Below are 25,713 nucleotides of genomic sequence, written 5' to 3' on the forward strand. Positions count from 1 at the left end.
ATTTGATATTCAAGTCGCCATTTAACTAACATTTACATACACAATACTCGTTTTAACTTATGGTCTCAGCTTATAGTAGAAATGTTGAAGCCTTTACAAATAGTCGACCACAAATTTTTTGAAGGCCATGCTGGTACCTTCCCACAATCTGTCTATGTCCTTATATACGCGTACACTCGCAGACATAGAATAATTATCTTCAGCAATACGAACACTTCCACTCAGGCTCCTATGAAAACTAATACATTGACCAAGGAACCAAGTGATCAAGGAACACTCATAATATTTCAAATATTAAATAATATATTTCCTTATCTATGTGGTAAATGTGTCGTTTTTGACGGTCATATTTATGCAATGTAACTTTCGTTTACGTCGATCACAGTTTCAATTCGGGATCCAAATCGTTCACACGTACCATCTTCGAAATATTCTTCTTCTAATCCGCAAATGACTTTTCAATGGTAACATTGTATTAAGCAAATTAGTGTAGAACTATTGGAAAAAGCTTTAATGAGCTACATAAAACAAATGTGGCAGATTTAGATTTCAGGCTGGTAGCACGCCAAAAACGCTAAGACTCAAGGCAACGGAAAAGTACAAAAAGTGCGAAAAGGCTCAAAAAATTTGAAAAATACTAGCTGCTAGAGTTCATCTGGATGACGTAAATAAAAAATGATACTTTCTTTTGGAAAACGGTCGCTAATTGCGAGATCAACAATCTAGGATTATATAAACAGCTTTGCGAGAAACTTTGATTACTTGTATCTAAATCTAAAAATTCTTCCGATTTGATTTGCGAAAATATTTTTCGGATTTTTTGACAATGCACGTATACTGCACACGCCATCGATTTCGTGCAGAGAGCAAAGATTTTTTTTCTTAATGGAATCCGTCCCGCATAAAGAGATTAAACGATTGCTGATTCTCCTTCAATAAACGATGAAAATGTATTCTGCCTTGTCTGTCAGTTCTGTTTAAATCCTCCTTAAAGCCTCGAATCAGGCTCATATTAATTAAAATGTACATTTTCAACAAGTTAACTTGTAATAAAACGTACATATTTTCATTACATATTCTTGTTTTTCATTTCTATGACCATAAGCATAAAATAAAAAGGTAAGATTAACCCCAATTATTATTATTAATAGTGCTAAAATTATTTTCGTAATAATCATAATAAATAAAGCTGATCGTCAGCGCGTTTTTGCTCAGAGGGGTACACGGCTTTCATTTTAGTTTATAACATTGGCACCCATTCTTCGTTGACTTCACTTTATAGAAGCTTAGAGAAGGAATGAGGAAAGACTTAGACAGGCCAAGTACAAAAATGGGCAGATTTATTAAAACGTTTCCATGGATGTTTGAAATTTAAGCCCTTATCGCATATATTTATATTATTTTTTGGATATACAGGTATCATAAATAGGACTTACCTAACATGTTAAAAATATGTCGGCCTCCTAGTGCGATCAAATATTTGAAAGCCCAGTGAATTATATTATTATTATTATTATTATGCTATTCGTGATCTAGTTTATTTTTAATCTAAAAAAGTAGCTACCATTTTAATGTATGGGGCAGCTTTTGAAATGGGTATCTGACAGAATATATAGTACTACAGTCAAAAGTATGTTGTGGAAGCGCCATAGCAAAAAACTACGGGTCAAATTAAAATTAAATATAAGTTCAGCAACAATAATTCAACATATTTTCATCACAATTCCTATAGTTATTGTATATTGCCACTGTGAACATAGAACTATTTCTTACACTGCTATAGCAGAGAACATCGGTTGTAACAATAGGTGGTGAACGCCAGGCAAGTCTAACGGCAGAAACAGCTATAGTTCTCCGAATGTCGCATTTGTCAACAACAACTTGTCTGTTCTGAATGCATTTTTATGCCTCCTCCACCGGTGGTTTGCCTACTAAAGCTGTGCAGGACTATTTCGCTGTTTTCTGCCACAGTATTAACGCTACCTACGGTAGCTGTTGACATCGAGCATGAACTGTGAAATGCGTGCCATAGTGAAATTTAGCACAATCCCATCCTTCGATTGTTCTTTATCTTGTTCGATCGCCCCTACCCCTTTACCTTCTATACCTACCTTCGAAATAAAATATCGACATCGTCACATTTGAGGGAATGAGTGTCTATTTGACAGATAAATAAAAAAACATTAAACACTTTTTGTTTTTCTATTGACACACGCAAAATTGAGGCAGGATTGCTTGTTGCCCAAGAGAACGAAAAGAAAACTCTATGCTGGTGAATATATACACACACAAGTACAAAGTGGTTAGAAAGGAAACGCGTGTGACAGCTGGAAATATGTTCGAGTCGCCGGATTTCTTTGGAAGAAAACTTCCTTCCTTATATAGAACTATTCATTGTTCTTATAATGAAGATACCTAGCGGTGGTGTATATGCATGATACACATGAATGAGCGTTTCCATTATAATTTTATTATGCTCCCATAAAGCTAAACGTTAATAACTGACAAAAATCTATTGCATATATAACTAGACTCGAAAAGTGCTTCTAACTACGAAGAGCTAACTGTAATTCATTTTCATGTTATGTGATGTATTAATATTCCAATCATATATATATTTAAATCTTGATCTGTGCCTAATGCAAAAAACGTAGTCTAGAGAATTAACTATGTAGAAGTGTTGTCTTTTCAAACTATATATATATATATATATAACGATCTCATGATGCCCAACTTTCTTAAATGACGAGATCTATTTGTCGAGCACTCAATGCAAAGCAGGCAAGAAGGGTGTAGTAAAGTTTTAACCATTAGAAATTTAGAACGTTCGTACAAACTTAATATTAAAATTGCGCATATTAACAAGGCAAAAATAAACTAGTGCATATTTCCATTACATATGGTCAGTTACATATGGACAAATCGAAACCAGCTGCACGACGAAGCAGTATAATCCATTGACTATAACACACAGCTATGTACTTACATAACTTCGAGTTACCACGCAACACTGTCACCTCACACCAACAACTAAGCACAATCTATTCTTGGTCAATTGTCAAATTCCGTAGACAAGTATGTTCTTTAACATTCACTGACAGTACACAATTCCCTTACGCCTTTGTTATTCTACTATATTGTCTAGCATATACGCCACATTCACTTAAGTAGGTCCACAGAAGCACGACACAATAGCGCATCCTTCGCTGAAAATGTCTCCGAGTTTTACTTCACATAATACTGAATGGCGTTAATCGCACATTCCGTCACTTATATTTCTCTTCCTATAGGAATAACTCTAATCCATTCACTATGAATTCATCTTTCTCAACCCAATACGACTCACTGGTGACGGTAGCAGTACTTTTTGCAAGAGTATGCACTATAAAAATGACACGGCAGTCAGCTACCCCTGAACTCTTCGCGTTCGCCCTATCGCTTGCACGGTGCGGCAGAAGTTGCCGGCTCAATGATTGACTGACCAGGTAAGCGACAAAATTTTTTGAGTTTTACGTCGGATACTGACGTCGATTGCAATGACTGAGTGAACACCGCTACTACTAACCGCTCATGCACTTACTGTTATCAGCAACAATCGTCTAGAGTAACTTATGGTGAGTTCACATTACGAAATCTTATTGCTGTTCATTACGCTCGTTACTTAAACTATCCTTTTACCTCTAGTCGTTACTATTTATTGGTACAATACGGATGCACCGCTAGAATAAAATAGACCGAATGTGAGAGGCAACACTGACGTCTCAGGCGGACACATAGGCACGAAAAAAAATGTCTTTCCTTCTGTCACAGACCAACACACTACAGCAGAAGAGACCAGACGTAGAAATAGATGTTTCGCCTATGTTAGCGCCTGTTGCGGTCGGTTGGCTGGCTAGCAAATTCTGCTGCTGCTGCTGCTGTGGTGCACCACAGCACAGCGCGCTTTACGGAAACAAATAGACAAAATGAACTCTTTTCTTTTGAAGTCTTCCCTAAAATGTGTACCTGTTATTATTGTTGCTGCCCGAGATAAGCGGTAGCAAACCCTGGGTAGGGAAAGAACGGAACAACGTCGTACTGTCGTCTGCTTTTTCGCGCCACCAAAAAATCGTAGAGCACCATTCTAATGTAACTAGTGGGTGGCGCCATCTCTCAACACGGCCAGTGGCAATGGATCCCCTCAGAAAAAATAACACTTAGCCATAGACCAACGGCCAACAATAAACAGAAAAAACTTGTTTATTAATTGATTGATTGTTGGTACTTACGCATTCTCTTATAATATTTAAGTAAGTACTAATAAAAATACTGATTAAATGTTGTAATGAAAAGCTAATTTTTTTTATTTAGATCCTATTTATTATTTATATATTTATGGGATTTGGCTGGTTCGCTTTGCCTTTATACAGTGCCCCTGGAAACTCAGAATTAGATATAACTTAGAGAATGTAATTGTAAATTAAAAATAACAATGGATATATAAGGCTACGAGAAGATATATTTAACAAAAATAACATATTCAGCAGAATGCTCGTAGGCTAATTGATGTGGGCTTGTAATTTCTTGTTTATTACTCATTAAAGAGGAAAATCCCTACTATTCACAACTTAAAAGACAAGTTACTTGCCTAAAGTGTGCTAACCATAAAAGGGCCCCTATCAAACTGGATAAGTCGTACGTAAATATACTTCGGTGCATGCTATTACATAATTAATTCACGTTACTTCTTGGCAATCGTTAAATGATGTATCCCAGGCGAGTTAGCCTTACGCTAAAGGTAGCAAAAATGTGACTATAAAACAAACCATAAACCTATTATGACGAAAAAAAACAAACCCTTATTAAGCCTCGAAACTTCCTTTATTAACTGAAATCCACAGTCTGCCAAATTGCGACTATATAGGCTAGAATAGGTTCAGCTACTCTCACACAAAAAACCATGTACCAAATTGGGTAAATAGTAAATGTGAGATGTGGGTTTTTGGTGCTGAGATATGAGAGATCTTGACAAATACGTGTGCTTGCTGTAGGCTTCATTTTTGATATTCTTATTAGGTGCTTAGTACGTGCTCTGACATTTGCCGCGTTCTTTTGGCCAATGCTCAGCAGCGCACATATCTAATTCTGATCTTCATGAAGAGAGCCGGCAAAGAATTATGAGGCCTCGTTCACCCTCGCCTTCCTGCGTTTTCTGGTAGGAATTGTATTCTCCCTATTCAAAACACGACAATGCATACGAAATAGTCAACTATCTATTGTCCACACAACCTGACTAATTTTGTAGAGGGTTATCGACCGAAATGTACCTAGAGCTAAGGTGCGTGCTTTTCATTATATTCATCGTAGCGTAACAGATGGACTATTATTGACAACGTAACATAGAACTGTGCGGCGGCTACATTCTTTCTGTAGAACTCATATCGCATTACACAAAAAAGTTTAACCTCTCAGAAGGTAAGAAACGTCGTTGATTCGGTGCCTGTGCTGTTGCTCACACACAGCCAGCGAGTTGCTTAGGGCTACGCGTACAATATAAGCAACAAGCAACTTGTTTATTGTGCATAAAAGAGAGCGGCCAACTTTAGAATTATGTTGATGCCGCTGAAAGAGATAGCAGCCGTATTTTTTGTATGAAGAGCGCGTTTGTTATCTTGCTTGATATATCTCTTCTTATCACCTTGACTTGGTTCAAGAGATCATTTTTATGTGACTTAAGTGATATAAGAAATGTAGATGATCAAATTCAATAATTGAAACCAATTTAGGAAAGACGTAATAGTCAAAAAATGCAGAATTTACTACATCTGCATGGCCGAATCTATAAGCAAATAAGTAACACCGTTAAGTTTTTAAACTAGAAAGAATAGATGTTCCATACTAGTTTGTGGATTGCCTTTTAATGCTGGAATTGCAAACAAGAGTGACTTCCTGTGCGTATTTATACAGTTACGTTAACTTAGCGTAAGGGGTTTAATTCGCAGAACACATGAAAAATAATGTACGTCAAATTTTCTCCAAGAAGCTGCAGCATAACTCAATTCTATTCGCATAATTTTGAAATACAGCATTGCATAGTTCAGCGTCAATCTTGTCAAGCATTTCTTATATACCTTAAAGGTTATGAATGATTTTTGGCGTTGTTTTATAGAATCTGCTCTTATGAAAGCCACAATAAAGCTCGCCATCGATTATTTCTGCCGTTCCATTGACGTTTTCGAAAGAAAAGGGCCCAATGACACCATCGCTTCAGAAAGCGTCATATATTTAGCTGAAAATGAGCTTAATAAAAAAAAAAAAAGTTGTGATTGAAAAACTGACCAACGTGTGCATTGCGCTTGAGCCAGGATCAACAAGCAAACGATGCTTCTGGATCCTTAATGCTTAAATCAAATGTGTTTTGTAAAGATGAATAGGTAACTTTTGTTTTAAAATGAGTTGCAGATAAGTTGCCGATAGGCCCAATTATTAAGTACGGCTTCGCATTGAGCTCGTTGGATTGGCATGCACCCTGCTCTTTAATACAACAGTGCTGTGACTTGTTCAGTTTGAGCTCTGCCTCGGCCTTATTCCACCTGCGAGCGGTCAGTCTGCCTAAATTTCCTGGTTCATTGCCTCAGTGTTTTCCTCGCTACTTTCACGTATGTTTACGTCACATTCTGTATGCCACTTTCAGAGCCTCATCGTAATGGCCTCTTCATTTCGATAATAAGTTTTCGCAGAAAACAAAGGTTTTTTCAACGGTAGCGTTCCACCGCATAAAGCACGAACGCCGATGTTATTAATTAATTGATAGTGTGCTAATTTTTAGTTATTTAAAAAGGGCAGGAGAAACAAAAACGGTCGGCAACTTTGTGATAACAACAACGATTCTTTGTGATAACTTGGTAAGCGACATTTTTATATATTCGTATCACGTTTTGCTTAACCCGATAGAAAAATTCAATCCTATGGACGATACTATTGTTCTAATGTACAAAACTTGGCATTACGATGGAAAGACCGAAAAGTAGTAAGTTTGTCGTCAAGAAATGGTTTTTACAACTTTTCGAGTAGCTTATATTTATTCTCGTCTTCTCGTTGAAAGCCAAAGTCCACTTTGACTTTCGACGAGAAGTTTATTTTGTTCGACGAGTGTTTTGGCCTACTTAAGTTCATGGGCCTAAACGGAGGCGCAGCTACTGCGGCAAAGCCCTAAGAGTTCGTCACGTATTTCTGCATGGTATTTAGTCGTGTGCTCTAGCTTCTTTGATAGAGCATTTTCAATTTGTTCACTGTTAGTCATAAACGGCTTAGTTTGTCCTACCTACCTTGGAAACCTGGACACTGAAATTATGCCCAGAATTTTCTGACTGGCAGTGATGGCATGATACAAATATTTCAAACCGCGTCTCACTTTGCTCATCTACGTAACTATCCATAGCACCTACGACTGAAAATAAATAATTTTTGCTCTATTTTCTCGCGATAGCTCATATGCATTAAAGGAATGAGGATTAGAGGATTTGTACTTGTGCCTCAAGCAAATACGTTCTTCACTGCCCAAACAAACATTGGTAGTCTTGACATTATGGCTTTTACTATAATTTTAATGAAAAAGAGGTCTATCGCAAAACTACCTTACCTGGTAAATTCTATATTATGTTGGTGTGTATAGACAGGAGAATGTATACTACTATGCACTGACTTCTTAGAACAGGAGCACATTAAATACTTAGTGTGCGGGAAGGCTATAAAAAATGCAGAAATATCTCGCTAGGAAGAATGCATTGCTTACGCTTTTAGATGATATCAGATTTGTTAATAGTAACACAGAGAAATGCAAAGACGATGGCAAACCTTCTTATACTTATAATGAAAATCACCCTGATAAATAGAGTCAGGCTTTGTCGTTTACAGAACTATCTAACAATCCCTGACCATAATTTTACCGTATTTTTTTAAACAAAGAAGCCATCTTAACCGTAGAAGGGTTATCGATTTAGACACCTTCAAATAAGTATAGTTTATGTAAATATAAAATTAGGCAGCCACCAAATGAGATAAATACACTTTATTTTACGCGCATTCCTTTCTGTCAATATACATTTACAAGGTTCTTTGACAAAGCACACCCAACTACCGAATTCAATTGCAAATACACGGCGTGATCGACGAAAAATTTAATCTCAAGTCTACAAACCAATAGGTTGACAGAAAACACAAAAATAGCTGAACACGATCTGAACGGTCGCGTTCAAATTACATAATATTCTGTAATAATATCTTCGTCCCTCGGTGTCTATTCGTTTTCCCGTTGCGAATGAATTTGTGTTGCATCAATCAGTCGCCTTGTTTCCTTTAGGGTGATATATGAGTGTGCTTTAAACGAGGAACGCCTTTTTTTATCTTCTGCTGGCCACCGATGTCCCAACGTGCGTAACGGGGTTCTTTGGTTTTGGCAGTGAACCCATACCGTGGATCACAACCGGTTTCGTACCTGCACAGTGAAGAACACGAATTTCTAGTTATTTACTCATATTATTAAAGATACTATAGGTGTAAATAAATTAGAGTCATAAGTAACAAGAAGAACACATGATATCCTGTAAACCATCATGAAATTTTTGAAATCATCATTATTTCCGCCAACTCACCGGTGGGAACAGATACAAGGCCGGGAGCTGTTCTTGGTGCACTGGCGCTGGACGTACCAGAGCCTGTCTGATCCCATTTAGATTTCTTCGGAGCTGGTGCCACGCCCATCAGTGTTACGACTTCTGGCTTCTTACGTTCCTAAAATAGGAGACAGTGTTTCGTCGAATATTGAATCGAGAATTGCGATTCTTGTCGAGCTGTTATTTTCATAACGAATATAACGGATGGTATAATCTAGTTTATATGTAGATCAACAATGAAACATGTCTTTTACCCCAATATCTAAGTAAACGCCCGGATACAATGCATTCCGCCGGTAGTCTAAAGAAATTCAGTCTGATTTCGGCCGGGAGTAAATTACTTCTTGCCCTTCCTATCCTCAATATAGGCTAAGATCGCGGTTGATCGTTGTAACAATAAACTCTAACAACAAGGAAGTATAGTTGCCAAGTTAGGCACACCTACCGAAAGCGGGGGGATCTTTTTATGGGCATATCCAGCCCGAAGCTTTATAAACCGTCAGAATTAAAATTTCAAAGTGACGTTTGTGCTACCTATAAACTTTATTTATGCGAATAAATTTATAAGGTTAATTAAACTGCAAAAACTCTTCTAAGCAAACTGCGTACAGCAACGTGTGCAGAACCTCACTTTTTCAAGTTTGCTCATTGCCTCAGTTTGTTTCTTGCTTAGCTCCTCGTAGTAACTTTCCTTTGCAAACCCATGCGGATTGAATACCTCCGATGGGAAGTTCGAACCAAGTTCATCGATATCACAATGAAGAATCAATTTCTCGTAAATTGAAGGATTGCGGAAGGCCTTTTTCCGCTGGATGTTTTCAACTGCACTCCGCAAACATGGATGAAAATGCAAAGGTCATGAAAAAATAAAAAAAAATCGTAGTTAGTTTGACGATCGAAATACATTCAAATGAAAAAAAAGAGTAAATTCAGAACTATTTTTTTCTGCTGAAACAAAGCCATATTTAAATAATTAAAACAAAAAAAGTCGGGTAGGATACACATTCTACAGTTGGAAAAAATCTTAATTTGAATATATATCTAAACGTATATATCACTTGAAAAATAAACACAATAAACAGCTTCTAATTCGTACGCAGTTAAGACATGAAGACTTCGGCCGCTCATCGGAATATTGTCAGTCTCTGACCAATGGCCTAGTTCTTCACAGTATATAGAGGGATTTATTTTAGGGCAGGTTCGCGGTGTGAACCGCTATGAGCAATGCCGTAATGAGAAGCAGCACGGAAATAGCACTCTAAATATATGCTTCACAGGACCAGACAACACGCAGAGTGCGGTAGACGCTGCAATACCGGTAGAATATGTACCCGATAATTCTGTCATATATACCGATGATGTTCTAAAGCTAGTTCGCTTTTGAGAAGGTAAAATCCACGCCACCATTCGTGTCAACTACAATGAGGAGCAACAATACAGTGTGATGCATCCGCCGAAGATATTTCAAAGGCGATAGCTTGAATTGGGACATTCGCTTGAATAAATACCTGTCGTCAATATCGTCGAACAAAATGTATATATGTATATATATATATCAACACGGTATTGTAAAATTAGGTTGCTTTCGGAATTAGAGCGAAGGTTAGTAATTATTCAGTCTCTGCGAGCTGGATAATGTTTTACTAAAATTATAAACTTTTTGAGCACCACATCGACAGTCAATACTATAAATATATATAAATAAGTATACGACTGCATAAAACCAGCATAATGTAAAATCCACAACAAAAACAGCGCTATGGATTCGCGGTAGATCGTTGCCATCCCAAAATGCATTTGTAATATTCGTTATTTTCTATATTTTGATCAAGACGTTAATGACAAAATTTGATGTGAACGTCCGACGTCCCTGATTGTTCATGAGGACTACAGGTGTACCTCCCACGTCAAAAAAGCCTGACATGCTTTCCGAGCACAATAAAACTAAGAAATTTGACTGATATTGTTTGAGACTAGATCAAGAATATATCAGTAGGTCTTTTTCAGTTCTTCTCTGATGAGAAAATATTCATACTTGATTCAAAATGAACGCCAGAGACTATCTTGCATAACTTGCTTATGCAGGCGATGTGTCTATAGTGAGTAAATTAGCCGAAGTTCATATTCTGAGTGTAGTGTCCAGTAAAGGAAATGCCACCATACTTCTTACAAGAAAGCGAATGTATCCCTAAAGATGTTTATCTTCATGCTTTAAAAATTGCGCTGCTATGGACAGCTGAAGCATCTAATGAAAAATATAAATTTTTTAACAAGATGGTGATGCTGTACCAGTTCATACATGTGAATTAGTACAGAGTCGGTTACTTGAAAGTACGAACACGGGCTTGTACGAATATATCGACTGCCGAACAGCCCGGGTTTCAATCTGTTGGATTGTTATGGACGGAGCGCTATTGAACAAGCATGCAAGTTAATTCACTCACTCGTGCTATTAAAAAGACATCTGCACATTTACAAAGGGAAGCGAGCCTGTGAGCGGTTCAAGACTGGAAGCGGTGAATGGCAGTCATATTGAATAAACATAACCGGCAAAAATCAGGCTTCTGACACATGTGAAAAGTTTCGTTGAAATATGCTTTTATTTGGATACATAAGGATACATAAAGCATAAGAAAGGCCCCAATTTAGATGCCGCCTCCTCTATATATGTATAAGAGATCTATCGTCTAGTCAAGACAAAGTTGGTCCTAGCTGTCATGCTGGTTGCTGTAAAAAATAGATCTGTACGACCAAAATCTGTTAGAAAAAATGATGCAAACAAATAACTAACCATTTGGTTATAATAACTTTAGTAAGGACTATTAAGATAAAAACAATAAACATGGCATGTTCAAGTAGGAAGTTTTATACTGACCTAGGTTTGCTCCACGTCGGGCTTTATCCATGAAGTCAGAAATAAGAGATTGTAAATGTGCGCTACATTTCCCTGGAGGTTCAGAGGGCAAGATGATAGACTCAGACAAATTTTGCTCGCAGAGATGTCGATGAAAAGAACGTGGGGAGCGTGGCCGACTAATAGGTGCTGAATTTATTTCGAATCCCGTAGATGCCTGGCTACTGCCTGCAATATGATGTACAAGCACCAGGACAAACAAGCAGTGCTTACTTCTGTGTACGGTCATGTCTTGAAACGGTACAACAGAGCCGACTCGTTTCACTATACAATAAAACTTTAGTGAAGATGTACACGATATGATAAATATGTCGTCTGAAAAGGACATATAAACTTTTTTTTTTATATCCCTTTTAACTAAGCCGTATATATATATAATTGTATTTATTCATCCCTAGGTACATAGTGTTATTCTGACAGAAGCGTCAACATCTTAATTCTGATGGATCGTTTGTAGCAATGCTTACGCGCTCCTTGGCTGTAAAATGAACCGAAATGAGTTTTTCTCAAAATAGAAATAAAAGAAGCAAGGGCAAAGCTGAGGAGCATTTTTCTAAAAACTGAAACTTCAGAATATTAAAATTCTACAATGTGCTTTTGCCCATGCTGTGTTGAGGAGACTCCTATAATCCTGTATTCTTACTAGCAAAAAACAAGTTATAGTATATTTAAATAAAAATAAATTCTATAACACCGTCAGTAGCGTTGATGTTAGAAATTTTGCCCTAGGCTGCTACTGACTGCCAACGATTTCTTAGAGATTGCTGTGCTTTACTTACTTTGACTGTCGATATCCATATCAATAGGTTCATCGCCGCAATTTCCATCTTCGCCTCCTCTACGTGCCCCAACTTCATCATCGTCATCGTCATCTCTTTCGCCATCTGAATCAGGTGCATCGTACGCAACCAGTGGACCTGTTGATCCATTTGGTGTAATCTCTACGCGATTGTGAACATCACGTACTCGCAACTGAGCAACCGGAGGGGCACCTACAATCAATTAAAAATAGAAAAGCAGTTTTAAAGTTCCTGCTTCAGTTTAATTCAAGGTCGTCATACAAGGTTGCTGGTCTAACATTGCGTTCATAGGTTCCCTTTATTTATAATGTAAATGAATCGCAAATATAAGCTGTTATGCTCGGATAAACAATAGCTCGTTTGTTAACAGATGATAGTAAACTCGAAACCTAACAAATGTACCCAATTTTTCTCTATAATTATCATGAAATAATGACGAAAGATAAGTAGGTTTTTAATATAATCGTTCCAACTGAAAATCAATTAACGCAATTTGCAGCTTTACCTGACGCATGATTGTAACAGTAGTTTGATGTGGCAAATCATGTAAAACCGCTTAAAGAGGTTACTTACTAAGCACTCGGTCCATTTCCCTACTTAGCGCTGACTGTTGTGTGCGGCTATCATCTTCGCCCTCCGAGTCCGTGTACTGTGCCGTCAATGAAGCGAGGCCCGACATGATGTTGTATGTTTATTTAAATACTACCACTGCTTCTTGCTTCTAGTGGTTATTCAAAATCACATACCACTGTCAACTGATCTGTAAAACGGATCTTTAGAATCACCAATTAGGTCTATTTTGTGCGAAAACACTATGTAATAGGTTTTTAAGCGCGTTTTTTATTAAGAGAATCTTCTTATCAGCACAGCCCACTGTTAAATTGCTTTTTTTTTAGTAAATAACACATTGTGAGCCTTCATGTTATCAGTAGCACAATGTGTGAGTGCAAGTTATTATTTTTACTCTTCGAATACCTTTCAACTTGAATATTTGCCCAGTTACACTGGCTGAATTGCAATAAGACTATCTTTTTTCTCTGTAAATACTGTATAAGACCAAAATAATCACGTATATGGTTAAGCGTCGTCAAATGGGCTTTAGGGTGCAGGTAAAATTTTAAGATTTGGAAAGCAAAGCGATGTTCTATTGATAGACAAAACGGAGAATTTTAATTTTGCAGTGACATAGAATAACTTGCATGTAGTCAACAATTAATTTGTACGGATTGACTACCAAAAAGTGGTCTAGTATGGACCTCTTATACATGCGAATACACAAATTATAAAAATTAGCTGTCATGATTCTAAACAGATGCAAAGTATAATAAGACACAAATGGTGGTAGGCAAATTTATCACAGTGCATCCGTTTCTAAAGGTTTGATACATCAAGCAAATACAGCAGTTAACGTTTTTCTGAGTCCTGCCTTGCAGATAATTATCAATAATTATCTGTAAAGCAGGCTACCATGCATAAATTATTTCAATAGGTATTGTCAAAAAAGTAAAATATTGATATTGCAGAAGCTTCATTCGATTTATGCGGTCAGTCTTTACATTACATACACGGACACTGATTTAGCTACACGCTTACAATCTTGAATACACCCATAAGTACATGGTATACACACTCAGGCATCACTGGCTGCTCATTCCATTGTTTCACTGTTCTTTTTTCCAACTGACACTGAGATATCCAATCGACAACAATCCTTGGAACATAACCGAAATGTAAATAAAAATTATTGTTTACTTCGGTTTGATGCGGCTGCGTTTCCAGTGGATCACTCTCCAACCTACGCAACAGCTATGGGGTCAAGTAGATTTATCAGCCCACAAGCATGACACAAAGTCGTTGTACCTATTAAGGTATCTACTGTTAAGGTACTAGATGCATACCATTGATGAGAGTTTAATTGAAGATGTGGAATCGACCCGTCTGCTACGGCTAAACCACCGGAAGTGTAACAGACGCCGCACTTTCAAAACATTATGTTCAGATCCTTTCCTGTGTGCTACGAGCAACGGCATCATTGAGTGGGAATCTTCTATCAGACAGAAGCTACAGTGGCGGCTTATCACTGCGTTCGAAAATCGGATAGTTTCCTAAATATAGGAAACACTTTTCGTGACATGTTTTACCTTACGTGTTGTTCGGTTCGCTGAAAAATTTGGGGTGGTTATCAGAAAAATAGAAAGAATATTGTGTGAAATGTCTCGCCCGGTAGGCCCACTTAATGGTCCGCCAAAACCCGCAGTAGTGAGCTCCCAGGAGTTCATAGTTAGAATTCCGAAAGCCACCAAACGGAGACATCATGTTATGCGCTTCATGCAGAGTCGGAACCAAACCCCATTGGGTAAGAGGCTTCGCATGGTGGGGTAGTAACTTCTCTGTGTCTTAAAATTAATACAATGCGGTTCTAAAAGCTTCAGTAGCAAGATCATATTATGCCACCTTGAGTCTGTCTTACCTCAGGCTTGGTTACTAGGTCGGCAAAAAATTAGCAAGCGTTTGTCTAGAAAGTGTTCTTACCAATGGGCAGTATTTGTTAATCATTAAAAAGGAAATCGTTCGAGTAATTTTTCTTATCAACAATCAGATATCCAGTCGACAACATTCCTTGGAACATTACATTAAAAAAGAAGTGTTTTTAATTTACTGGCTTAAGGCGCATCCATACAAGTACGTTCCTTTCAGTTTTAACATTGCAATTTATCCTTCGTATCGCAGCCAGACGGAAATACATTGCAAATATTTAAAGTAACAATAATTTGTTATCTATATTGAAATTTTTGGAGTAAACATTTAAATACTAGAAGTGTCATGAAACAGATGCTGTATTCAATAAGGAGTCAATAAAGAAATCTGTGATCGAATTCTTTCATAATTTTAAATGTTTTTTTTGGTCACGCCATATCCTCATGTGTGGGTTTTTGTATAATATGCAACTGTATACAGTCAAGTTTCTGAAAAAGAAGATTTGAAACTTTTTTAAAAGAACCTTGATTTACCACTTAGACGACGCCCGTCTGTTTTGCATGAATTGAAGAGTTTTTTCTATGTGCATAACATTGTATGTTGCCAAGCAAATATAACAAAATTCTCATATATTATTCTACATTTGCAGATCCGAACAATAAATATATGATACAGCCTATGTTATTTCATGTGGAGTCTGCTGCTTTATCCATACATTGTTTCTTAGCTTTTAGCATTTGTAAAGCCACTGAGGGCTTGTTTCAAGGTTTGTATCATAGCAAATAATAATACAGCCTAATGCAACCAATAGGATATTTGCAGCCTACTTCCCCATTCATCGTATACGATAGGAGTAAATCTATCGATTTTTCTGTTGCAGAATGGAGCCAAGTCCGCATGGAGCGCGAAAACAATCTTAAAGAATATCGCACGGAGTCGGATGAACTCCCCAAATATGGAGCAGGCTCTGAATATGGGCGTGAACTAAAAGTAAGGAAATAGCTCCGCCAACACAAAACTTATCTCACACATTTTTTATATATCAGTTGTTTAGAACATAGTGTCGATTTCCATACTCAAATACAAAGCAGACTTCACTTAAACTTGACTAACTATAAAATAATCAAGCTCCTAATCCTTTCATTACCTTTAATCAGGACGTCGTAGTTAGTCGTGCTTTAAAATGGCGTTTAGACTTTAACTCGTGTTTTTAAACATCCGCGTAAAAAATTATTGTGAAGGAAGTGTTTTCGCAACATCATATGTAATACAAATACGCATTATGTTGCAGTTTTTTGTTTAAGTTGGTGTTTCTTAAGGGTCGAAACATAATTAGAGCTATCCTTTATGTGTTGCACGTGTCTGCTTGTCACGTTATAGGATGAAGCTAGGCGCAAGAAATTCGGAATAGTTCGCAAAAAATACAATCCAGATGACCAGCCATGGCACCTTCGGGTTGGCGGAAAGCAAGGTAATAAATGAAGATTCGGGTATCACTACACATCCCAGATACCACATTGCAAAAATTATCATTTGTAAATGACATGCAGGCTTTTAGAAGGAATGTAAATGGTCAGTTTTGGTTCAATGATGCTATTTATCGAAATTGCGAACTAAGGAGGTAGATCAATCGTTCATTAGGCGGCGAAAATTGAATTATTTTCAAAATTATGGTTTTCATATAAATCACTGTAGTGCAAGAAGAAATTCATTAAGAGTTGGTCATTAATTCCTACGTTTAGGGAAGAAATTTAAAGGGATCCGTGAAGGTGGAGTAATGGAAAACGCGTCGTACTACGTCTTTTCTAAAGCACCCGATGGCGTTTTCGAAGCATACCCAGTAGATGAATGGTACAATTTCACTCCTATACAGCGATACAAGGTAAAATATTCTCTTTGATGTAACAAAATGTAATAGATTTTTAGTATAAAAATATTCTAGAAAATATTTGGTCTATTTGCATCCAAGTTTTGCAACATTTTAAGCGGTTCCGTCGCTTGAGATATAATGAGGGACCTGTGAGAAGATTACATTTTGGTAGTAACCAGTAACTGGTTGATATTAAATACAACTGGCTGCAATTAGTGGGATATTTTTACATATCACATATACATATAATAGTAGCCATTTTACATAGCCATCTTTGTCGAGATCGATTAGTTCTAGCTCATTTAAGGGTTGGTTAAAAATTAATATTGAAAAGAGGTTCTTCTTGCTACAAGGGAAACCAGACTGTACTGTATCTTAACTTCAGCTTGGCCACAAGCTTACCACAAAGGCAAAATAGACCAATACATAAATTAGTTATTTTGATACCCTGTTATCTTGGTCCAAAACTACTGTACAAAATTGTATGTGAAAGCGCTAGTCATTACCGTATCCTGAGTAAACCAATTTGTCCTGATTCTGTTATTTCGTGTATAGGCTTTGACTGCCGAAGAGGCCGAGGACGCGTATAGCCAGAGAGACAAAATCATCAACCATTTCGCTATCATGGTCAAAAAGCGATTGGCTGAAGCGCAAGGAACAACCTTCGAGGAAGATAAGGACGGGGCCTCTACCAAGGAACCAGGATCTTCTTCCAAGGTAACCATCGTGAAGATGACTCTTCATTTGATTGTAGAATTAAGTAACATTTTTCTGGGTTTCTTAGTGACATTACTCAGGCATTGTGGTTACACATAAATACAAAACTACGTATTTCTCACATCTTGGTTTGATCCGTGAATGATCGCGATCATTTATATCACTCGAGCAGATAGAAAGTAGAACTCCGATGTAATTTCATGATCTTCTGCCTAGGTAGAAACATTCTCTAAATGCCTGCTATGTGAAAATTACATACTACTAGGTTATAGTAAGGATTCTCGCGGTGAGAGTTCAGAAGTCAGAAGTTACAATGATATAATTATTACTCACACGTTTCACCAATTCTTTTAAAAGAACGTGTCGGCGAAATATCTGTGCGCATGGTTTTTTTATTATCGACACAATACTACGAAATAAGGGTATACATATAAACATGTTGTAGATCGTTCATACGAGGAGAATTTGACGGTTCTGTATCTGACTGCGCATAAAGGTATGACAATGACTGAGATGTAAGTTACTGCTATATTAATCGGTTTTGTAGCGTATTATAAAAATAACTTTTTACAGAAGAGTCGCGAGAGCCTCAAACTGACGGACATGGACGACTGGCATGGTGACTCTGACTTCTCCGGCGCTGAGTCCGGTGGCGACAATGCAGAAGAAGAAGCTGCTAAAAAAAAGAAAAAACGAAAAGACCAGAAAAAGAAGGTATGTAACCAAATATTGTATGGTCGTGATTATACAGGAGATGTTATGAAGTTTTCGAAATTAGCGCTTTACAATGGACTCAAATCTCCTTTCATTATATAAGGAACAGTTCTTGTTATATTAGTGTTGTGCTTACGCCTCAATTTCTTTTTTCAGGACAAAAAATCTCAAGAAAGCGATTCGTCCGCTCAGGAAGAGTCCGATGAAGGAGATTTCGACGGTAGAGAAGTGAGCTACATGACTTCGGGAAGTGAGTCATCCGGAGATGAACCCGAAGATGAGAAAGTCAACAAACAACTGAAAGGTGAAAAAACCTTCAGCAGGAACTTACAGGAACTCGTGTATACATTTTATTCATGCCACACTGCTGTCGTTTAATTCGGGCGTTTAATTAATTACCAGGCTGGAACATAAGGGCTCCTTATATTTATTTTCAATGTCTCTTTTCCATTTAATCTATTCACTGCTGATTTACTTCTATATATATGGTCGAAAACGCTTTCTGCCCTTTGTGACTCCGCTTTAATTTCACTGTGGCATAAACGGAAGTTTATGTCGAATCATAGATTCCAAGATGGAGGCTCTGGGTGAATATACAAGTACTGTTCCGGCGCCTACTTTATTTAACCTTTCCCTGAGGTCAAAGAGTTGTCGTAGTGGCACGACAGATTTATGCCATGTACAACTACGGCCCCATAACTAAGACGACACCTCAAAAATTGCTTCTCGGAACTGAAATAAGCGTACCACTTAGATTGGCCGTCTGAGGTCTATGAGGATCGATTGAAGGCACTTTTAAAGGAAGACGGTCGGCGAACATTTCGTCAATTAGTTAGGCGAAAAAATAAACCGTAGTCATGTGACTATCGACAAGCATTCTCAGCCTATGGGGTTTACTCAAAAATTAGGAGTCTGGATACTCCATAGACCAAGTGAACGCCACGAAGAAATACGGCTCTTTCTTGTCTCTCAACATCTCCCTATCACCATATAACAGCCACGACGACAAGGTTCTACCCACAATCATCATCATCATCTGTGACGAAATGTGGTATCTCCTTATTGGCATAAAACAGAAAATAGAGAACATAGTTCAGATGCTTTCAATCCAGAGTTATGTCTGAGCTCCTTGCCAAGAAGACAGTGATTTGCGTTCGGTGCAACTGAAAGGATCTAAAAATCTGGGAAATATTTGGGATGAACAAGATCGTTAACAAACATCTGCATTTGGTTCAGTTGGGTGAACAAGGCTACCCCATAGAAAAGACCCAATGTATGAAGCAAAATGATCGTTTCCATTGGCACGCGAATTCGCACATGGCAGGGATTGTCAAAGGCGCGTGTACGGGTTCGAGTACGGGATTTTCTCCACCCATAAAATTTGTACAACCTCGCAGTTACGGATCACCACACTTTTCAATCACTAATGGTCGAAACTGGAACTGTATCTCTGACAGTGAAAAGAGCATCAAAACCTAACTGGAAGAATCCTTCAATACTAGACATAACCATTTCTGGCGGGAATGAATTCATAAATTGATTCACAAATAAAAAAAGGTCATTAAAAATATATGATAAATTGATTTGTGGCAAGAAATTGAGTGAAATATTGCGTGTTTTGTTAGGTGAAAGTTATTGAACTCCCGACCGAATTTTTCCCATTGGCAATTTGGACTACTAAAAGCACTAGCTAAAGCTGTGCGAATATATATTTCAATCGAACCTTAGGGAACATTTACTTTCAATTTTTTGTCATTTTCATTTGTGTGTACTATGTATTTTAAGGAGTGGAAGACGAAGATGCTCTTCGACAGTTAGTACTCTCTGATGAAGACGACGATGAAGATGATGAGAACAAAAAGGACGAAGACGACGAAAATAAAAATGGTTCGTAAGGGGACAGAGATAAAAGACATGCTGTGCCATTCATGGTAACAGTTGACGCCGCAGAATAACAAAAATGAATGTTTCCTATACATCTGTAAATGTAAAATACTGTTATGCTTCATGTAACTTTATGAATGAAAAATTTAGCATTTAAAGAAATAGTAATATTGTAAATATTGATAGTATTGATGCGTAGACACACTATAGTTTCTGAATGACATAAATAAACTTTTCAATTTCTTTGCGGTTGTTATTTCGTGCACATAGAAGAAGACGGTGACAAGACTGGTGATGGAAAAGGAAAAGATGGCAAAAAAAGTTCAGGCGGGGACAAAGATTCCGGAGGCAAGGGTGGTAGTGACCGTGGAGCCAATAAAAATTCGGCTGGAGGTGGTAAAAGTTCGGACGAAAGCTCGTCAGAAAATTCCGATTCGGATCTTGACGACTCACGGTTACTAGGAAGCAGCGCTGTTTTTATGCAGGTTAGGAATAAAACATTTAAATTGTTTACTTTCTGCTTTATAGACTGCCACGGTCGGGGTTCATTGGAGCATATGAGAATGTAATTAAGGCGAAGGGCGATCAACTTGACAAAGAACGAAACGCGGGTACCTTGAGCCTGAACTTGCCAGCTAAACATCGATCGCATTACACAACTCATACGTATATATATGGGATCAGATGCTTTTCTCAGTAGACATGCCTTAGATTTACACATGAGCATTAGCCTAAATCACATAGTGGTTTAAGCAGGCCCATTCTTTGAGCCGTATTGCATCTGGATTTTCATATCAGAGCATGAAATCGTTGCATCTACAACTACAAAAATGTCAAGACTAGACTCACAAATAGGTGAGTCACGTGAGGTATTTCCTCTTACCAGGGCACCAGGAAAATTGGTCCGCGCAACTTGCGTTCGTCACTGAATAATGACGTAGGGAAAACGTTATCTAGTCTTATTTTCAATGCATTATTACAGGGAAAACGCAAAGACGGAGGCTCGCGTTCAGGAACGCCTACTAAAGATGTCATTAACGGAACAAACGGGATTTTGAAAAAAGTGAAAGCTCCCGGGGGATCTATCAAGCGCAAGAAAGAAGAAACACCTACAAAGGAAGGACAGGGTACATCTACGCAAGGACCGTCGCAGCATGGGACTCAGCAGTCACATTTACCAAGGTATGTTCCTTGTTTTTGAGGCTTTCTGCCTTAAAATTGATCACGTGCTATTAGTAGACTGGTTACGAGTTTACCTCATGCAAACACGCAATTTGCATCTATTTCAAACAGAGTATAAGAACTGATTATTAACCTCCATTGGAATGTAATACGGAAACGTCGGTTTCGTGGATGTTCTTGTGATATTGCAACTGCAACGTCTCTGCTTACTAATATACCATTTGGCAGAAAAGTACCGCTAATAAATGATCTAACCCTCTCTTCAGTCCAATGTTGATGCCTACCAAATCCTGAGACATATGTCTTGAGTTCATATTTTGGGACAGATACATTGTATTATTCTGATGCAGTGCTAACGCAGTACTGGTCATGGTACTTAAGGCTTTTCATGAAAAATCATCTCTACTTACTTCATAGTAAGCGTTTATAATCTCATAAAATTTGCGACAAGGACAGGTTCATCTAGTAGAATCAAATGCTACCAAGCCTTATAATTTTAACAATGAAATATCACATATTATGCGAGGGGAAAACAGTTCGAAACTAGCCTTTAGATCCGGCTCTTTTTTGATTCAATAAATGGCTTTGACGGGGTATATTCTTTACTAATATTCGACTACTTTCAGTGAAATCGCTGTAGTGAACGATATCATTGTACGAGAAGCTTCAATATTATTCAACTGCAGCTTCTATAAAGATGACCCAGTGTAAAAATTAAATATTAAAAACAAATAATTCGGATACCTTGACATGTACTAAAAACCCTTGGCTATCTCATATCCGCACACCTGATCCTTAACTTGTTGTTTTATGCATGTTGTTATCTGTAAATTCTCTTTTAGTGCCGGCTTGGAGCAAGCAACGAAGAAGCCAAAAATCGAACTGAACCTCGGAATCAACCTTAATAACGGTGGCAGCAGTAGCAGCAGCAACAACAGTTCAACGGTTGCTACTGTAGGCCCCTCAGGGTCTCGTGGAGGGGTTGACAACACTCCGCTGGCGCAGGTCGAAGGAATTAACGAAGAGGCCGTGCGAAGGTATATATTGCACAGAACAATGCATTCACTATTATCAACAGTATCGTAATGCCAGGTCAGGTGATTTCCATTACAGCCTGATTAGTTGATCTAAACAATGATGAAGTTCAACACTTTTTCTTTTTTTATGATCAACTGATTCCTGCAGTCATGGAGTACTGATTGTAAAAAGAACTACCTAAACAAAATGGAACTATAAGCTATACTTGCAACGAGAAGCTGATACTAGAAACTATACTGCCGAGCATTTTAACATGATCTGTATGGTCTGTTTTAATTAAAGGTATCTCATGCGAAAGCCGATGACCACAACGGAGCTTCTGCAGAAGTTCAAATCAAAGAAAACTGGCCTCACCTCAGATCAGTTGGTCAACCTAATTGCCCAAATTCTTAAGCGCTTGAATCCGGAGAAGCAGAAAATCAAAGACAAACTTTACCTATCCATCAGGCAATAAGTTAATGAGCAAGCCATCATTTTCCACCCGTATTAATTTCTGTCTTTATTTGGATGCTATTGCCACTTCTTGAGCCCTAGACGTATAGTTTTCGGTACTTGATTTTTTTATGCATTTACGTCATTATTCCACAACATCATCAATCAATGTTGCTTCGTTGGATCAAACCAGAGCTTCGTGGACTATTACATAAAAATTAAATCGATAAAAACATTTCTATTATTTGTTGGTATGGACTGCAAGACAGCCTGTGGTACAATGTATTTGGAACCTGCCATGGTCGATTCCGCAGGTACGGACTGTCACGTCTAAACCAGACGTATATACCAAAAAAATCTCTTTCCAGACAATAGATAATAAAAATATACACGTAAGCGCTATTTGTTCTGGAACAAATAAAGCTGTGTAAAAATGCGTGTCAGAACGTCTGTTGAACTATGTTTTCTTTTCGCTGAAATTGGGATGATTATGAAATTAATCGAAAAAAGGTTGTCTATTTTGTAATCATTTCGACAAAATCCTGTTTAATGTACGCTATATTAGCTAGTAACTCACATCCACATATATTATCTTATAATATTAACTAATTTCTGACTCACGACACTTTGCCTTGCGAACTAAATTTTATAGCTTTATAAAAAAGAAAAACTGATACTTTAATTTCCTTTCTTTGTTGCCGCTGCGGTATCGCGGATGACACAAAGACATAGCATTCGACGCACTTATTCGCATTAAATCGCCCACAAGTAAAATTGTTCTATTTTTTCTTAGTATCCTTTAAAGGCACTTGCCAATATGTCATCATTAATGTTTGCTACTGAATACACTTTACTACTTCGGTTCAAGATGGGTGAGATGCGAGTGCGCAGAAATATCTAAGTGCAGGAGGCTCTGTCATTGGGGTGACGCGCTGGAAAAGATTACAGTCCTAAGAACCCTAATATCTAGTGTAAATAATTTAAGAAAATAATTTTACTTGAAGAAACATTTTAAACGTTAGCTTATGTTTTCAACTGAAACTCACAGTGAAAGGAACGCTCGAAAGCGAATGCCAGAGTGATCATTTGTGTTTGATCGTGTCAAAACGATAGTATTGTGTTTAAGATAGCGGCCGATCGAATATTAAATAGGGAAGTCTCGACACCCCGTCATGTATCACGTTATCAATTTGGAAGAATTCTGAAAAATATCTTTTGAGCTCATAGAATAATTTAATTCGTACTAGTCTCCTAAATAATTACTATATAATATTTAAATATAGCGAGAAGTTTCTCAAATCTTACAGGACATTAATTAATGTCCTTAAGAGATTAAATGTAAGATTTGAATTAATGTATCACACTTGAAAAGGCAGTGACGATTAATAGATCGGACGGCCTTTTCATAAGAAGGCCTAACTATTTGTTGAAGTTTCGATCAAACTCTTCCCCCGGATCTCACTGAGCTAAGTATACAGCATAGTAGCGTGTGTACGTAAAAGAAATGAGTGAAGAAATTGTCATCGCAGAGTGTATATAATTGTACAATTAATTCAGATAAATTGTCTTCTTATGGTAGAACAGACAGCTTTTGTATGAATGAGGTAAATATAAAAAATTTAAAGGCGTACTAAGTCGAACCGACTGAACTCATCCTTCAATATCCTTCAGTGGGTTCTCCTTACCGAATCACTGTTAGATTATGGTAATTAATAATCATCATGATCTCTCAGAGATACAATAACCGATTTCATGACGCATATGCAGTAAATAAACTACTCATAATACGCTGAAGCGAACAAGGCATATACAGACCGGTTATTGTCTCTGTGTGTGTTGATTATGTAGGGTGTATTATGTATTCAATTAAATTTCTTGCTTGAAAAAAATTCAATTAAAATTGCCATGATACTAAACTAAGCAAAACAAGTTGTGAATGTCCGATTTTGTATAACCAGGATATTAATTATGAGAAAAATTTAGCGAAGGCCTTCGATGTGTTTTTCTTTTCTTGCGATGTATTATTTTCGGGTATTTTCATTCAGCTTCGCAGTTGAAGAACACAGTTGATGAAGTTTTCGCGGCTAGCTCTTACTTACTAGAGAATTACACTGATGAAAACGCGCCAGGATAGGGTACTAACATAAATGTTAGTGTTATAGCACTAAATTAGTATCCCTTTATTCTTTTCTTTGCATTGCCAAGATTTTTATAACTTTGAACATTTAGTTCGGGATTTAGAAACTTCTGAATAAATTACACCTGTATATTAAGATAATTCAGGCAAATTTAATCCTGGGATACTTTTCACTAGATGCATGCTTTCCAAATTCATTTATTCAACATCTACAACTTACCTCAAGCTTTACTTAATATTAATTGTTGCTGCTGCTGCCTATCTTGATACTTTTTGTCTATGAAAGCATTTGTTGCACATCCTAACGGTCGTGTAAACCGGCTGTTTCTCCTTGAATAAAAACACCGTCATAAATTACTGATTAAGAATTGAGTTTGAAAAGTTTTCTCGCTATATTTAAAAACATGTATATCCAGCAAGGTTTCTAGTAAGATATACGTTGATAAAGAAAATAATCCATTATTGAAGAAAAATTACTACTGCATAGTGCCATTATTCACAAAGATAGGCTGTGGGCTTTCTAAGGATTTATGGGGACATTCATAATCAGTATTAACATTCCTAGATGAGCTTGGAAATATCAGTCAATTAAATTAATAAAAACAAAAGTTTAGTTTTATTTACCTAAGCTGGTTGAGTTTGTCCTTGTATATCATATGGTAATGCAAATCTGTTTTCCCCTTTTGCTACATTTCAGTCCGCTATGTATATTTTTTCAATTCATCAATGCAATGCAGTTGTCAAGTGCAGTACAGCGAACACAGCGTTTGAATTTTACAGTTTTCGATCAACAACCATTCGCAAAGAACGAAACAGTTTGAAGCTAGAGACTATCAACTGAGGATTCTGCATGTGAAAGTGTTTTTTTTTCAAATTGTCGTCTATTTTTACAC

At 37.3% G+C, this 25,713-nt stretch overlaps 3 protein-coding genes across 13 annotated transcripts in view; 1 reads left to right on the forward strand and 2 right to left on the reverse strand.

Annotated features, from left to right (window-relative positions):
- The window catches only part of LOC111243533 (uncharacterized), an 89,951-nt gene extending 85,918 nt beyond the window's left edge, over window positions 1-4,033 (reverse strand). Inside the window, exon 1 of one of the 2 annotated variants that reach the window (XM_022789269.2) lies at window positions 2,987-4,033. The gene's annotated coding sequence lies outside the window, so the exon portion shown is untranslated. The remainder of the gene's footprint in view (window positions 1-2,986) is intronic. The other variant, XM_022789262.2, reaches the window with a different exon arrangement.
- A 4,002-nt stretch (window positions 4,034-8,035) lies between these two features.
- On the reverse strand, window positions 8,036-25,613 carry LOC111255346 (uncharacterized). 9 transcript variants are annotated; one of them, XM_086977338.1, is made up of 8 exons: window positions 25,445-25,613; window positions 25,041-25,150; window positions 12,942-13,128; window positions 12,348-12,560; window positions 11,530-11,736; window positions 9,286-9,476; window positions 8,634-8,772; window positions 8,036-8,476 (listed from the first exon to the last, which is right to left on the reverse strand). In XM_086977338.1, the coding sequence occupies exons 3-8, from the start codon at window positions 13,045-13,047 to the stop codon at window positions 8,382-8,384; spliced, it is 951 nt and encodes a 316-aa protein (XP_086833464.1). In that variant the 5' UTR covers window positions 13,048-13,128; window positions 25,041-25,150; window positions 25,445-25,613; the 3' UTR covers window positions 8,036-8,381. The 9 variants fall into 9 exon arrangements, with proteins under 9 accessions (XP_086833464.1, XP_022672967.1, XP_022672966.1 ...); XM_022817232.2 differs by lacking the exons at window positions 25,041-25,150; window positions 25,445-25,613 and adding an exon at window positions 14,267-14,284; XM_022817231.2 differs by lacking the exons at window positions 25,041-25,150; window positions 25,445-25,613 and adding an exon at window positions 13,999-14,144.
- Window positions 14,397-23,133, forward strand: LOC111255345 (general transcription factor IIF subunit 1-like). 2 transcript variants are annotated; one of them, XM_022817223.2, is made up of 12 exons: window positions 14,397-14,724; window positions 15,727-15,836; window positions 16,227-16,317; window positions 16,589-16,728; window positions 17,272-17,433; window positions 18,007-18,147; window positions 18,304-18,451; window positions 19,933-20,034; window positions 20,305-20,516; window positions 21,014-21,213; window positions 22,056-22,250; window positions 22,534-23,133. In XM_022817223.2, the coding sequence occupies exons 1-12, from the start codon at window positions 14,580-14,582 to the stop codon at window positions 22,703-22,705; spliced, it is 1,818 nt and encodes a 605-aa protein (XP_022672958.1). In that variant the 5' UTR covers window positions 14,397-14,579; the 3' UTR covers window positions 22,706-23,133. The 2 variants fall into 2 exon arrangements, with proteins under 2 accessions (XP_022672958.1, XP_022672957.1); XM_022817222.2 differs by having other exon boundaries at window positions 14,398-14,724; window positions 20,302-20,516.
- Window positions 25,614-25,713: the final 100 nt, after the last annotated feature.

The sequence above is a fragment of the Varroa destructor genome, unplaced genomic scaffold (genome assembly GCF_002443255.2).
Source record: "Varroa destructor unplaced genomic scaffold, Vdes_3.0 BEIS01000001.1, whole genome shotgun sequence".
NCBI lineage: Eukaryota > Metazoa > Arthropoda > Arachnida > Mesostigmata > Varroidae > Varroa > Varroa destructor.

Bases quoted from the DNA above. Each gene is read 5' to 3' on its own strand.
- LOC111255346 (XM_086977338.1), bottom strand. From the start codon at position 13,047: ATGTCGGGCCTCGCTTCATTGACGGCACAGTACACGGACTCGGAGGGC. The intron at 11,737-12,347 runs GTAAGTAAAGCA...ATCATATTGCAG, and splicing joins TATGGATATCGACAGTCAAA to GCAGTAGCCAGGCATCTACG. The intron at 8,773-9,285 runs GTGAGGTTCTGC...CTCCTATTTTAG, and splicing joins CAATGAGCAAACTTGAAAAA to GAACGTAAGAAGCCAGAAGT.
- LOC111255345 (XM_022817222.2), top strand. From the start codon at position 14,580: ATGTCTCGCCCGGTAGGCCCACTTAATGGTCCGCCAAAACCCGCAGTA. The intron at 15,837-16,226 runs GTAAGGAAATAG...GTCACGTTATAG, and splicing joins AATATGGGCGTGAACTAAAA to GATGAAGCTAGGCGCAAGAA. The intron at 18,452-19,932 runs GTGAAAAAACCT...ATGTATTTTAAG, and splicing joins AGTCAACAAACAACTGAAAG to GAGTGGAAGACGAAGATGCT.